Source organism: Rhincodon typus, chromosome 11, assembly GCF_021869965.1.
Source record: "Rhincodon typus isolate 14 chromosome 11, sRhiTyp1.1, whole genome shotgun sequence".
In the NCBI taxonomy this organism is placed as follows: domain Eukaryota; kingdom Metazoa; phylum Chordata; class Chondrichthyes; order Orectolobiformes; family Rhincodontidae; genus Rhincodon; species Rhincodon typus.
Genome location: NC_063342.1, coordinates 46243119 through 46256125, shown reverse-complemented (window position 1 = coordinate 46256125; position 13007 = coordinate 46243119). Strand labels below are relative to the sequence as shown.

General features: G+C 36.5%; 1 protein-coding gene across 1 annotated transcript in view; it reads right to left on the bottom strand.

Annotated features, from left to right (window-relative positions):
* Nucleotides 1-10905, bottom strand: part of gap43 (growth associated protein 43) — a 241745-nt gene extending 230840 nt beyond the window's left edge. Inside the window, exon 1 of the mRNA XM_048603238.1 lies at nt 10764-10905. Within this exon, the coding sequence (XP_048459195.1) occupies nt 10764-10793 (30 nt within the window). The 5' untranslated portion in view covers nt 10794-10905. The remainder of the gene's footprint in view (nt 1-10763) is intronic.
* Nucleotides 10906-13007: the final 2102 nt, after the last annotated feature.

Below are 13007 nucleotides of genomic sequence, written 5' to 3'. Positions count from 1 at the left end.
TCCCTAAACTGTTGTTTGCTCTCTCCCTCTCTTTCCTTCTTTAAGATGGTCCTTCAAACTGACTGTCTCTTCAACCCAAATATTGTTTTTATGGCTCTGTGCCAAATGATTGCTTGAGACTTGTGTGAAAGGTCATTTTATTCTATCAAAATTTTATTAAAACTGTCCATTTTATTCTATTAAAAGTTAATTTATAGATCTAAGTTTATGCTTTCAGTGTAACTTCAGTAGTTTGGAACGAGACAATGACTTTTGCCTCTTCTACACTGCTCACTGGACTCTTAGCTCAATGGTAATGGTACAGTGAGGGATATGCTAGGCCATGAAGTTAAAGATTGCTGTTGAATACAATCCTGATATCACATGGATGCCTGTATTAGTTTTGTGTCCGAACTGCAGATCAAAAAATACACCTTAATCATATACTACTTCAGTGTAGATTCAGACTACAGACTACAAAGATAACATGCAGTGACGACATCATAATTTATCGAAGCTATTGCTAGAAGTATACTTTTATTTGTGGAAGTATTGTGCTAGTTTGAAGGATAGGTGAAGGTACTATGGGCTGTGCAACAATTCTGTGATTATGGCTATGCTTTTTATCAAATAACTTACAAGCAGATTCTTCACATTATTGACAGCATAGCCTGATATTTCAAACTGTGTATGAATGAATGCTTTCCAACCACCATGATGTCTTCATGGTAACATCCTGACTGACTGTGGTACTTTTACCTGTGGTCATACAGATGAAACATGATGCACTTTCTGTTCCTAGAAATGTCTGTTGCAAGCAACCACTCATAATTGCATTTATAAACAAACAACAGTTTAAATGGATATTTTGTTTTCTATGGAACTATACTATGTTTATTTTATTTTTTTCACTAGACAATCACACACCTCCTGGAATCATGATGACAACTCAACTCTCACACTGCCCCGAGCAGAAACAGACCCTGTCACAACTTAGCCCATTCCGAGCTAATTGCAATTCCCTATATTTTTATTACTCGCATCTGGAACAGGTGGGACTTAAACACGAGCCTATTGGCTCAAAGGGAGGGATGCTACCATTAGGTGGTGGAGCAATTGAAAGTAGCGCATGTTTTTGGATTTGGGACTTGCTACTTACAGGTAGATAGCATGAACGTTCTGGTCAGTTCATGTCACCCTTCTTTCAGGTGAAATCGATAACCTCCCCTCCCTGGAAAATACCACATGAAATAAAACCTTTAATCCTCTTGAATTATACGGGAGACCCCAAACACACTCCTTTGACATATTTCACTGAAGAATTCTCCAACAACATCCCTTTTCTGGTTATTTGGAAATGATGTTTGGTTTTATGCTTTCATAAATAGGAGGTCCATTGCATTTTTCTTTTATTGAAAATCCATGTTGTGCATCATCTTAACACAATCACATCACGTTCACATCTTTAATGTTGTCACCAAATAAGACTACGTGCATACATGGTGGCAGAAGACCTCGAGTAATCTGACAAATCCATCTGGAACCACAGAAGAAAGCTGTATGAAACAAACTGGAAATATGATATCTTCCAAAATTAACTCATTTAATTTACATTTTCAGTGCTTTACAGGGTAAGTGGCCTCTTCCCAAATTAAAGTAAAAATGGTTTCCTTGGAAATTGCTAGAGCACTACAACAACACAAGGAAGAGTTTTGTCAATGTAATAAGAAAGGAAGATCTACATAGTCCTTTTCATGTCCTAAAGCATTTGTCATACCAATATCAATTGTCATACCAATATCAATTTTCATACCAAGTTGTCCTGTAGGCAAACCTAATCTGTAAAATACTTAGCGATCAACATTCATACCCTTTGATTTACGCACAGAACAGTCCTACAGTCTGCAACATGGATGATTAACCTACCTTTGTTTTTAAATAATATTTATTTTGCAACAAATAAAACATTCCTCTTTCTTCTTATTTCTCCTACTGATGTTACCAGCATGTTGGAGAAGTTGGGCAATCTCCCAGTACACATTCTGTCTTCTAATGCACAGAAAACAGTTCTAGCTGAACTCCACCATGAACAGTCCAGGTCCCAGAGATACCAGCAGGAATTGACATCAGGTCCACCAGGAGTTCTGGGACATGTCCCTATTCTTTACCAAGCAGACAGGATCCCAGTTTAAGATCTGTAAAATGTCACTTCAGGACTGAACCGAAGTGTGAGCCAAGATTATGGCTCAATTCCAGGTTGGGATTTATAATCACAATATTTTAATTCAGAGGTGAGCATGTTACCAACTAGCACTCAAGAAAACTTTGAGTGGGAATGCCACACAATTAGTTACTTGTACAAAGTGATTCAAATTGGCCAATTCCATGTCCATTCAAACAGCATTCAGTCCAGTATGTATTAGTGCCAAGGATCTAATAGTTGCATGTATAGGAACCATTATTGCCTGCCAATCATTCAAGTTAAATAAGAATGGTTCATGTAGCTGCCTTATTGTTAAAAGCAATCTCCAGGTAAATAAAATGTTACTTTATGTAATTTAGATGGCATGATAGTACTGTCATAATGCAATGATCTTACAGATATTACAATAGATTCATACATAAGTGAAGTTCCACGGAATAACAAAAGTAAAACAAGTTCAAAACTTTAAAATGTTTTTAAAAAGATATCAGAGGGAGCATTCAATGGATTTTATTCCTGCCTTACAACGTCGACATGGTGTTACCTTTTATCAAGTCTGTCTTATATACATTAGATGGGGAAGGTGCCAACACAAATTGCATTGGTTATTGGATAACTTGCCCATTGAAGAAGAGAGTTTTGGTGGTCCTGATGTCTATTCCCGCTGCTTTCTCTTAAAAGGGGGTAAAAAAAGTATTCATAGCAGAGCTCAATTGAGACTGGCTTCAGTGCAGCAGAAGACAAAAACTCTCTACTGGGAGATTGTCTGGATTCTCCATCAATACACTGGATACTTCAGGAGATGGAAATAAAAAGGAGAGGAATGGTCTATTTCCAGAATATCGGAGGAGCGTATTCCATTACTTCTTCATAAATCTTGATCTGCTCCCTTTCATGTTCTCCTCATCCAATCAATGGAGGAACCTTCAGCAATACCCAGAGCTGCTGCCTCTTCTTCTAAACCCTCTCACAGTTTTAATTATTAATGTCCTCTCTTGCACATGCCTTATGACTCTTTGAACTGTACAGCTCTTCTAGCCTCACATACAGATGTTCAGGCCTCTGCCATATGCCACACACTAAACACAAATTGAACTCGAAAAATACCTTGACAACAAGAGGCCAGGGACTGGGAATTCTGCAGCATGTAACTCACCCCCTGACTCCCCAAGGCACTTTACCACCTAGAAGGACAAGAGCAGCAAATTCATGAGATCACAACCACCTGCAAATTACCCCAAACTATGTACCTGACTCGGAGCTCTCTCCCCGCCTCTTTCTCTAGCTGTATTCCTTCACTGTAATTTGATCAAAATCCCAGACCTTCCTTCCTAAAAGCACTCTAGGTGGCCCCACAACACATGGACTGTAGCCCACCATTACCTTCACTGGCATACCTAGCCAGTGCTGCCCAAATTCCGCACAGTAAACAAAGACTCCCTTCCTTTTATAGGACAAACCAGTATACTATGCCATTGAGAAGACCTACAAATGGAAAGAGGGACTTCATGCCTTCAAGCACTCTCAAGCTGCTGGGGTACAATGGCAACATTAGGCATAGAGCTGATAGTGTTAACTTTAATTGACATTGTGTTCTTGATATTTTACACTTTTTATACAATATCATCCAGAGTAATATTACACCCAGAGACTGCATTAGCTATTGCAATGGATGCAACAATTAGGTGAAATAATTGCAATACTTGTGACATCTATTACTTAATGGTCATCTCACAATATACAAATAAAGATTGTTTCTTCATTAGGCAAATTCTCTTTTACAATAATATGCAATTATGTCTAGCTTCTAACAATTTTCTCTTTCCATGTCTGGACAAAGTCAAAAGGTCCATTGGAAGTAGAGCAGGGGGAGTGTACTGTACCTGAAGATGCACTGTCATGCAATTTCAATCCAGTGATTTAGAGAGATTGGCATTGGGTAATGGTGACATTGTATTGATATGCCTCATCTCTTCATTTATATTTGGGTTTGAGAAGCTTCATTGGCCACATCTCAAGAAGATAACCTTTGTTCCTAAGCTGCCAGGTTCTCACCAAATTACTAGGGCCAAACAGAAGGAGAATTGAAGACAGAAACAGGTTGAAAGCATCACGTCAACTGCCAGAAAAGCTGGTGCAGACTTGCATGTTGCACAGTAATCTCAGCACACCAGCTGGTCACTCAGCGATTGAAAGCTCTCCTTATTATACAAGTTTCAGACTCTTCCACTGGACTGCACAATGTTTTATGGCTGCAGTGAAATGATGCCAGAATTGTAGGTTTCCTGCAAATGTGGGGCTCTCAGAGCTCACTGTCCATGAGGAAGAATGCAAATTTAGTAGCTTTGAAACAGAGTGCATCTTAATTATTCCTTTATTTTGAAGATCGGCCAATTTTAATGCTTGCTATTGTTAGCTACCTGATGAGGGAACAACCGATGCTCATTATTGATCTCACCCATTACATATCCATTACACTGAATTAATAGTGTGAGCTTGCTCATGTCAGATTGTTCTGAAAGTGAGCAGACCTTTCTCATTCTCATGTTAAGTAAGACAAATAGAGCTGCATCCAGACAGGTGTCTGAAACCTACTGTTTTTTTGCTAAATTTTAAAATTCCAAATACAGGACATAAGACAAATGAGGAGGTGTTCAAAATTCAAAAGCAAATGTAAATTAAAAATGATGCCCAGAAAAGAAAATGTCAGTGTTTTAGCCATTTGATGAGTGCTGAAAAGTTATAGAGGTCTCTTCCATGGGCAAGATGGAGAGCAGCAGATGGAGAATTTGAGCTAGACAATTGAATGCTAGACACAGAATGATGTAGACAAGCTTCAGTGAATGTATGAGGATAACACAACAGATAAGTCTAGTATACCATGATAACTGATCACCTGGCAAATGTAGCTCCAACCAATACAGGATAGAAGGAGGATTGCAAAGAAAAATGATGCTTAACGTTATTATTCATGAATATTAAGTATCTAGTGGGTCAAAAAAAAGGAGTGATTTTTACTCTACCCACCTGGTGGAAACTGAGTTCAAATGTGTCCACATCACTTACCCAAGCTGAGGCTGCCAGGAGCTGATGGATTCACATTTTCACCGAGTCTCCTGAGTTGGTAGGATGAGCACTCATCCAAAACCAGTGAAACACAATTTGCTTGTTGAACATAATCAAGAACCTGACAGAAATTTTAAAGTGTGGCCTACGTGAAAGATAATAGTGTCAACCAAGCAGCATAATGGATTGGGCTGGAAGAACATTTTAATGAATTATTTATTTATTCCATGTTCCTTTCAGGTGAGGTGAGGCACTGGGATGTTTAATCAGAATTTGCTGCAATTCCCCCCTTCCTTGATCATGGGTACCCTACAGGATGATCTACCAGCAATCCAGCCAATTGCCTCTTGCTGACAAATAGCTTGTGGGTTACTCTGGATTTTCTGTCAGGAATTGAATTTAATTGAGGCCTGAAAGTTAATGATGATTTGGGAATTACTACTGAAGCTGTGGGTGTGTTCCCAATTAATGTTTCTGTTCACTTATTGAAAACTGGACTCCAGTTCAAATTGAATCCAAGTTTTTTTTCTTCTATAGTTTCTTTTAATAATTTTCACCATAGTTGTTTCCTACATTGCATATTACAACATTGCTTCATGTATCTACTTTTCACTAACAAAATGTTAATGGATCATGACTTTCTCCATAATTTTCAACACCATTATCACTCACTGTTTAGCAGTGAGCGGGTGATCTGGCTGCAAAATAAGATGCAGGTGTCAAATGTTATCACAGTTTTCAGCTACTATATTACATGATGTTAAAGGTACTATAATTTTTTGTTCCTCTTCATCACCATTCTCGAAACATGGATTAAAGCAACAAGTGCAATGTATTCATTTCTTTCCCAATTAGAGATCAAAAAAAAATTAAGAAAATCAGTTATAGTTCAACATAAAATATAATAATTTACATGGTGAAAATCTGTTACAAGGAAGATACTTTCACCATCAAAATAGAAGGCAGACAAAATGACAGGGAGAAGCTTCTACATTGTACTAACACATGGAAGGAAGAGATACTCCTGGAACACTAACTAGCATTTCCTGATTAGAAATGCTTGTTTTGCCCTTATTTATAAATTGTCTACCTGTCCCAAATATTTTCATTGTTGTAGCTTCTTTCCCATTTTCTGCTGGGCAGGTGTAAAGTAGATTTGAAGCTCCTTGCAACTAAAGAAAGCAGAAAAAAGTACTACCGTTTTGACAATAAGGTCACCATAAATGAGAAAACAAATGTAGAGTTGGACAGAGATAACAAGGTGCAGAGCTGGATGAACACAGCAGGCCATGCTGCTTGGCTTGCAGTGTTCATCCAGCTCTGCACCTTGTTATCTCAGATTCTCCAGCATCTGCAGTTCCTGCTATCTCTGAAACAAGAGTTGGACAGAGTTGTGTTCAGTTGGCATAGACCTGTGGTGGGATTTTACATAACACTGTTCTAGACACTGAAATTAACGGTCACAAGATACTATGTGTTCATGAGGTATTTGTGACATCATGCAGTGATTTGACGCTTTAAAAAGTTTTTTTTTAAAATCATGGTCGCTCACAATAATGAAGAACAAATAACAAAAATACATATTGTGAGCAATATGTAATCTGCTTCTATTAAATATTGCAGAAGTTGAATCTTTTGCACTTGGTATCAAATTCTTAGGTAAGAAAATAGTTTAGAAGCTTCAGGACAAACTGGTACAATCTTGATTGCGCAGAAGTGCAGCTAAATCTTCAAATCTGTCACAGCCATTACTTTATTTAGTAAACCCCGATCGTAAGCCAGCTAAAAGTGACTCTTGTTAAACATTCAAATGTCACATTTATGCATTCTTCCAAATAAACCATGCAACAAATTTAATCACATTCGTGTTTTTCAATATTTACATATCATTTGAAACAACTTTTATTCAAAAGTCCCCAAGGAGAACCAAAAAGATTTATGAAATCAGAAAAAAAACTGAAGGATGACGTTTTACAATATTACTTAAGATTTCAAATAATCTATTTATTGAACAGTATAAAAATGCAAATCACTTAAAGACAATTTTATTGATTGGATTTTCTAATTAATAGCATTCATATCAGAAAAATATAACAGTAAATATTGAATTATTTAGAAATACATTTTCCCCATTAACTGTATGCACTATGTCATGAAGCTTTACCACTGTCTTTGTCCTCCTAATAGTCTCTCTTTACTAGCACTGCCTGGGGGCCACACCTTACAACAGCAATATGCTTCCAGATCTCCAATAATGTACGTCTTGGCTGTCTGCCAGAAGGCACACAACCAACCTTGCTTGCCCTCCCACAGGGAGGCGTCTGCCCTCAACTGAGATGTGCCTTCCAATATAATTAGAAATCAGAGACATGGAATAGAGTTTATTGCAGTGGTACCTTTTCCATTTTATGACTACATTTTCAGTGAAAGCTTGACTCTTGGTCATGATCACCCAATGATGGATGGTACGGTATGTATGAATGTGTAAATTTTGTACAAGTCTTAATAGCCTCATACATAATTTGAGATGACACAGATGAAATACCTTCCAAAAAGTAAACACTGATCATTGTTCATTACAAATGCAAGAATACAATAGTTTATATATACACAAGTAACCAAAAGGAAATAAAATTGAAATAATTATTTCAATATTGTCAAAAGGTCCGACTCAATCCAGGGTCCAAGAGATATCAGAATACCTACCCATTCGGCTGAATGGCAAAAAAAAAGAAGCACAATTATTTCTGTCTGTCTGTGGACCAGGGCTTCCTAGAAAGCTGCTAATTAGGATCAACAGTGAGCTTATAGCATTGCAAATATTTAATGATCACAATCATTCTTGAACTTTAGACAATTGAATGCCTTTAGGTACAGATTCCAATGACAAATATTGAATCCATTTCATCCTGACAAATTTAAAATATCATGCAGGATAATACGCCAAGTGGAAATGGAATCTAGATGATTCCATTTACACTGAGACGGCATATACCCTACACTCTTTTTTTTAAAATAAGGAGTACTTGCATTTCGGTTTTGAACAAGTTCACCTACAAATAACACATTAGGTCTACTGTGTGACAAAAGCTCAGCATATAGCACAAAGGTTGACATCATCAGCATGATTCAGAAATGATGATGTAAATTCTCCAGAGGACTGGCAACCCACTTTCTTCATATACAGAGAGCACTCCCTACATTTTCAGTCTTACAGGAATAACAATTACCCTGTAGTACAATTAAGATTGCCCAGAAGTCAGACTTTTATTGTTTAGTTGGGCTCGCCTTTTGCTACACTGTAATAACTGATTGTTCAACCTTTTTTTGGTTAATCAAGAATTATTAGCTAGTTGTTCATCGATGACTGCAGATATTTGGAATACTTAAAATTTATTAGTCATCACTTTATTTCGGTACTCTGAATTTTACTGCTCCCCATCCTAACATTTTCTCTACCTTTTTAAAAAATCAAAAGGAAGTTTCCAGTACAGAATAAAGCTTTCCTGTGAAGATAGATTGGAAATGCTTAGTTCAGTTAAATGTTGGTTGGACATCTCAGCCACCTGAACTGAGTCCAGGCCAAATGATAGGGGATGAATTGAATTAGGAACTAATGAACACGCTACTGTGCATTATTAATGATTAATAAATACTGGGATTAATTCAGGCATAAAGCAAAGACCAGTCACTCAGTGTACATTCTTTTATTACATTTTTTTAAAACCTGAGAGTACTCTATAAATTAGAAAAATGCAATCATTTCAAATCATTTCTATTAATTATCCTGTATAGAATGGAGAGTCAATGCACAATCAAATGTTTATGCTTCTACTTCAAGGAAGACCCATTTATTGTTATATGGTATTATGGATTTATTTTAATGTAGGTCATCTAGTTTTAAATTTCCATTTTTTTGAGAAGGGTCTTCTAGCAATTTACAATTCAGGTTTTGAAAGATTTATGAAGGTCTGATATTTGTACAATAATACATCCCTTTCAGAAAATCTGATTTCAAAAGATGGTAATGTCCAAATTTAGGGTTGAGGTGATGGATATACCTTAAACTACACTGAAAGCCTCAGATAAATGCAATTTTATCTTATCCATTAGCTTAAAATAAATTGTACTGTAACTCAACTAAACCATCATCACTAAATTGATTAATGAAACTTCCATTGTGTTTTCTAATAAATGCACTTGGATTTTATAGTGAATGCTAATTCTAACCTTAACCTGACTGAATCAGAATATCCATGCCATTTAAATTGCAAGTTGATCTTTTCAGGAATATCTCCCTTCAGTTTCAGTACAATTACTGTAAACGAGATACAGCAATTGGTTGTCATATGTGGCCATTATATCCACCTATCCAATAACTAGACAGAGACATAGAAGGTTGTTGCTCATGCTGGGATTAGCCATTGAAATCCCCATTATAAAGTTGGCATTGGTCACCTGCCCGCCAGATGCATTTTCCAAAATCTTACTGCATTAAAAAAATACAAAAAAGGATTATTGTCTCTCATGTCTAAAACACATCAAGGTTTGAATATCTTTTCAAATATCAATGTCCTTTTCAATATTTGATTTAGACTTTGTGTTCAAATTTAAAAACATTTTTCTTTTAGACATTAACAACTGAAAACTACCCTATCTTCCAAAATGCATTCAGCACACAAAGGAGAGTTAGGAAAGACTCCACCACAAGGACCAGTGTTCTGTGTTAGCTAGCCTTGTACATTAGGTGCCACTCCCAAAGCTGTACCTCTGCAACCAAACCATTCGATTATCACAAGCTGAAATTCCACTACAAGATTCGATTAATTAACTGATAAACTGGCCATAATTTTTTTTAAATGGCTATTCATTCTTATCAACACTCTGGCTCACTGTTGTAGTAACTGTTACTATAATTTTATAAATGTGACCTTTGTGCATAACATTGTGAATGCTTAAGGTAAATTTGTTGTAATTCATAGTTGTTTCAACAAAAGAAAACCTCAAACTAGGTACTAGCTTCAATCCCATAGATTTTGCATTATGCTTGTTGAATATCAAATGAAAAACAGTCCTCAAATGAAGTACTGGCTGAATCCAATTGCTTTGCAGAACCTGATGCTTTCAGATATTTTAACTGTTTGCTGTAGAAAAAAAATCTTAAAATTCAGTTAAAAATTCAGAGCCAAACCTGAATTATAATAATCTTCCAATTCACTGTCGTCACTAAAATATGAAATTGCATCTGGAATATATTTTATCAAATCTTAAAATATCATTAACATACAAACATTATTTTGCAATTCATATTTTATTCTTCAGTCTAGTAATGGCCAACCCCTCATATTTTCATGCAGATCTCTCATATCTTGCAGTCCCAAAATTTTGTCTTTTTTTTAAACAAAAATTCTCCATTTCAAGCATCTATATTGCTCAAAGTATTTAAATTTCAACTTGTGAAAAGGCAGATCACTGCAGAATTGTTATTTCAATAGAAAAGACAAACATTTTGTACCTGTTTAGTTCTTCTAATGCAGCACAACATGATTCCTGTATCCCTTTTCTTTTCTCTCCCTTCCTATTCTTTCTTGCTCCTTTCTCACTCCTTCTCTCCCTGTCTCTCTTTCTCACTCCCTCTCTTGCTCACACAGGCACTGCCGACAGCTGCACAGTCAACTGCTGCTGATCAGCATACTCTCCTACCAGATACACCAACCCCCCCTACTCCTTCCCCACCCATCCGTGCCACCACTCCCAGACAGCTCATTAAATATTAAGCGTCTCTTCCCTACCCTCAGTAGCCACAGTCTAAGTGTGCACGTTTCTGGAGTATTAACAATTTAGGTACTGAATTTCTTTCAACATCTTGTAGAACACATTCAAATATCTTACCTATTTATAATAAGGATATTCTGCACAGTCAGAATACCATATTAAAGGAATAAATGGTAATGCATTCACTGAGAACATTTCTTTATTAATAATATCCCCATAAAAATAAATGAAATATTTCATTTTCAATATATCTTTTGATATGGTGCCAAATGGACCAGAGCATCTCATAATTAATGAAGCGATCTGCCACGCCCAAACTCTGATGCTGTAGAGGGCTGCCTGTTTTGACAAATTAAATTGATCTTACCCCTCTATTGAATAAAGTAAATGGCAGGGATTGGGGCATTTCTGAGCACTCTGCTTCATGAATGCATTTCTTGACCCAGCTACTGAAGAACAGAATATGATTGGATCCAGGAACGTCACCATACATTAACCCTTGTAACGCTGCAGGTTTTTAAACGTCCAACAAAGCAATCCATGCCTGTGACATTCGAGAAAGACTAAAAGTAAGAATGCAACAGATATCCCTCAAAATCATTCCTTACAAAAAGGACCCTCCACTGTTTATACAGATTGATTTATACATATCTGCTGTAATGTTTCACAATACAACTTCTAAAAATCATAGCATTCACAAAATTGAATCTCCTGCATCCACTCAGTTACTCCAACTCCATGTTACAGTGAGATCATAGAAATTAAACAGAAGCTTTTAATCTTTGGTTAAGGAGAAAGTTTTACTGTACTCCATTGCCTGTACTGCATGTTTTTAACAAATTATTTTAAAATCAATCAAGCTATTAGTTTATTAATTACTTTCTGATACAAAATAATCATAATAAAATGGTAAACATAGAAGATTTGAAATTATGGGAATTTTCAACTGAAGTGAACATGATAATTTAGTATTAAAGTATAATAAGTAATATTAGCTAGGTGTCTGAAGTGATATTCAATGCCTAATAGAAATGCATTATGATTCATGGAATATTACAAATATAGAATACTTTGTGAATGAAGTGGCAATCATTTTATATTAATTAGTATGATTTGTACAAAAGGGAAATACTGGGTTCTTGAAGCTTTTGGCAAATCACAATGAACAAGGGACAGGGCAAGATTTGGGAATGTATAACAAGAGACAGCATTGACCTCAAATGATCAGAGTAATCATTTCTGAATTTGAAATAGATAAAATGAAATATTACAAATGGAATAAAATTGTCCCAAATAAAACAGTGAACCTTGAAGCAAGTAAGTATACAGCTGTCCCGGATAAATTAGCAAATTGTGCTGTAAGTTGTAATATGTGAAGTCTATGGAAGCCAAAAACAAAAGGGTGCAGGATGGTAATGTGTAGTTTACCATAATACTGACCTGAAGCATAATCTGGCATCTTAATGTACAATTGGGAACAGAGCTAACATTGTATAATAGTAGAGCATGAATATGGAAGAAGGTAATATTTGAACTTTTGAGCCGTGATTCATGACATACCTACGCTATTAGAAGTAAGGTGGTATTACAAAATTAATCCACCTTGCTCATTTCCAGCATTAGAATGTAGCCATGAGCAACTCCCACGCAGCCTGGTTTACTTTTTAATGCAGACATCTTATGCACTCTCTAGGGGACCAAGCAGCATTGAGGACCCAGCAACCTTCCCTTTTTAAAGAGAACAGTCCCTATAAAAGGGAAGATGCAGCAATGTACCACAACCTGCTGAATTCTTGGAATTTGCCTCAGAGAGAGAAACAATGGAAAACCAAGGGATGGGGCGATTTCTCAGACATTGCGATGCGATCTCATATGTACTCTCGAGATGATCAGAAAGAGAAGGAGGCCTTGTTTTCAGCATGGGACAGGAAGTCCTTCCAGATGTACCCCATGAAAAGAATGGAAACAGCTGGTGTAGGCCCTG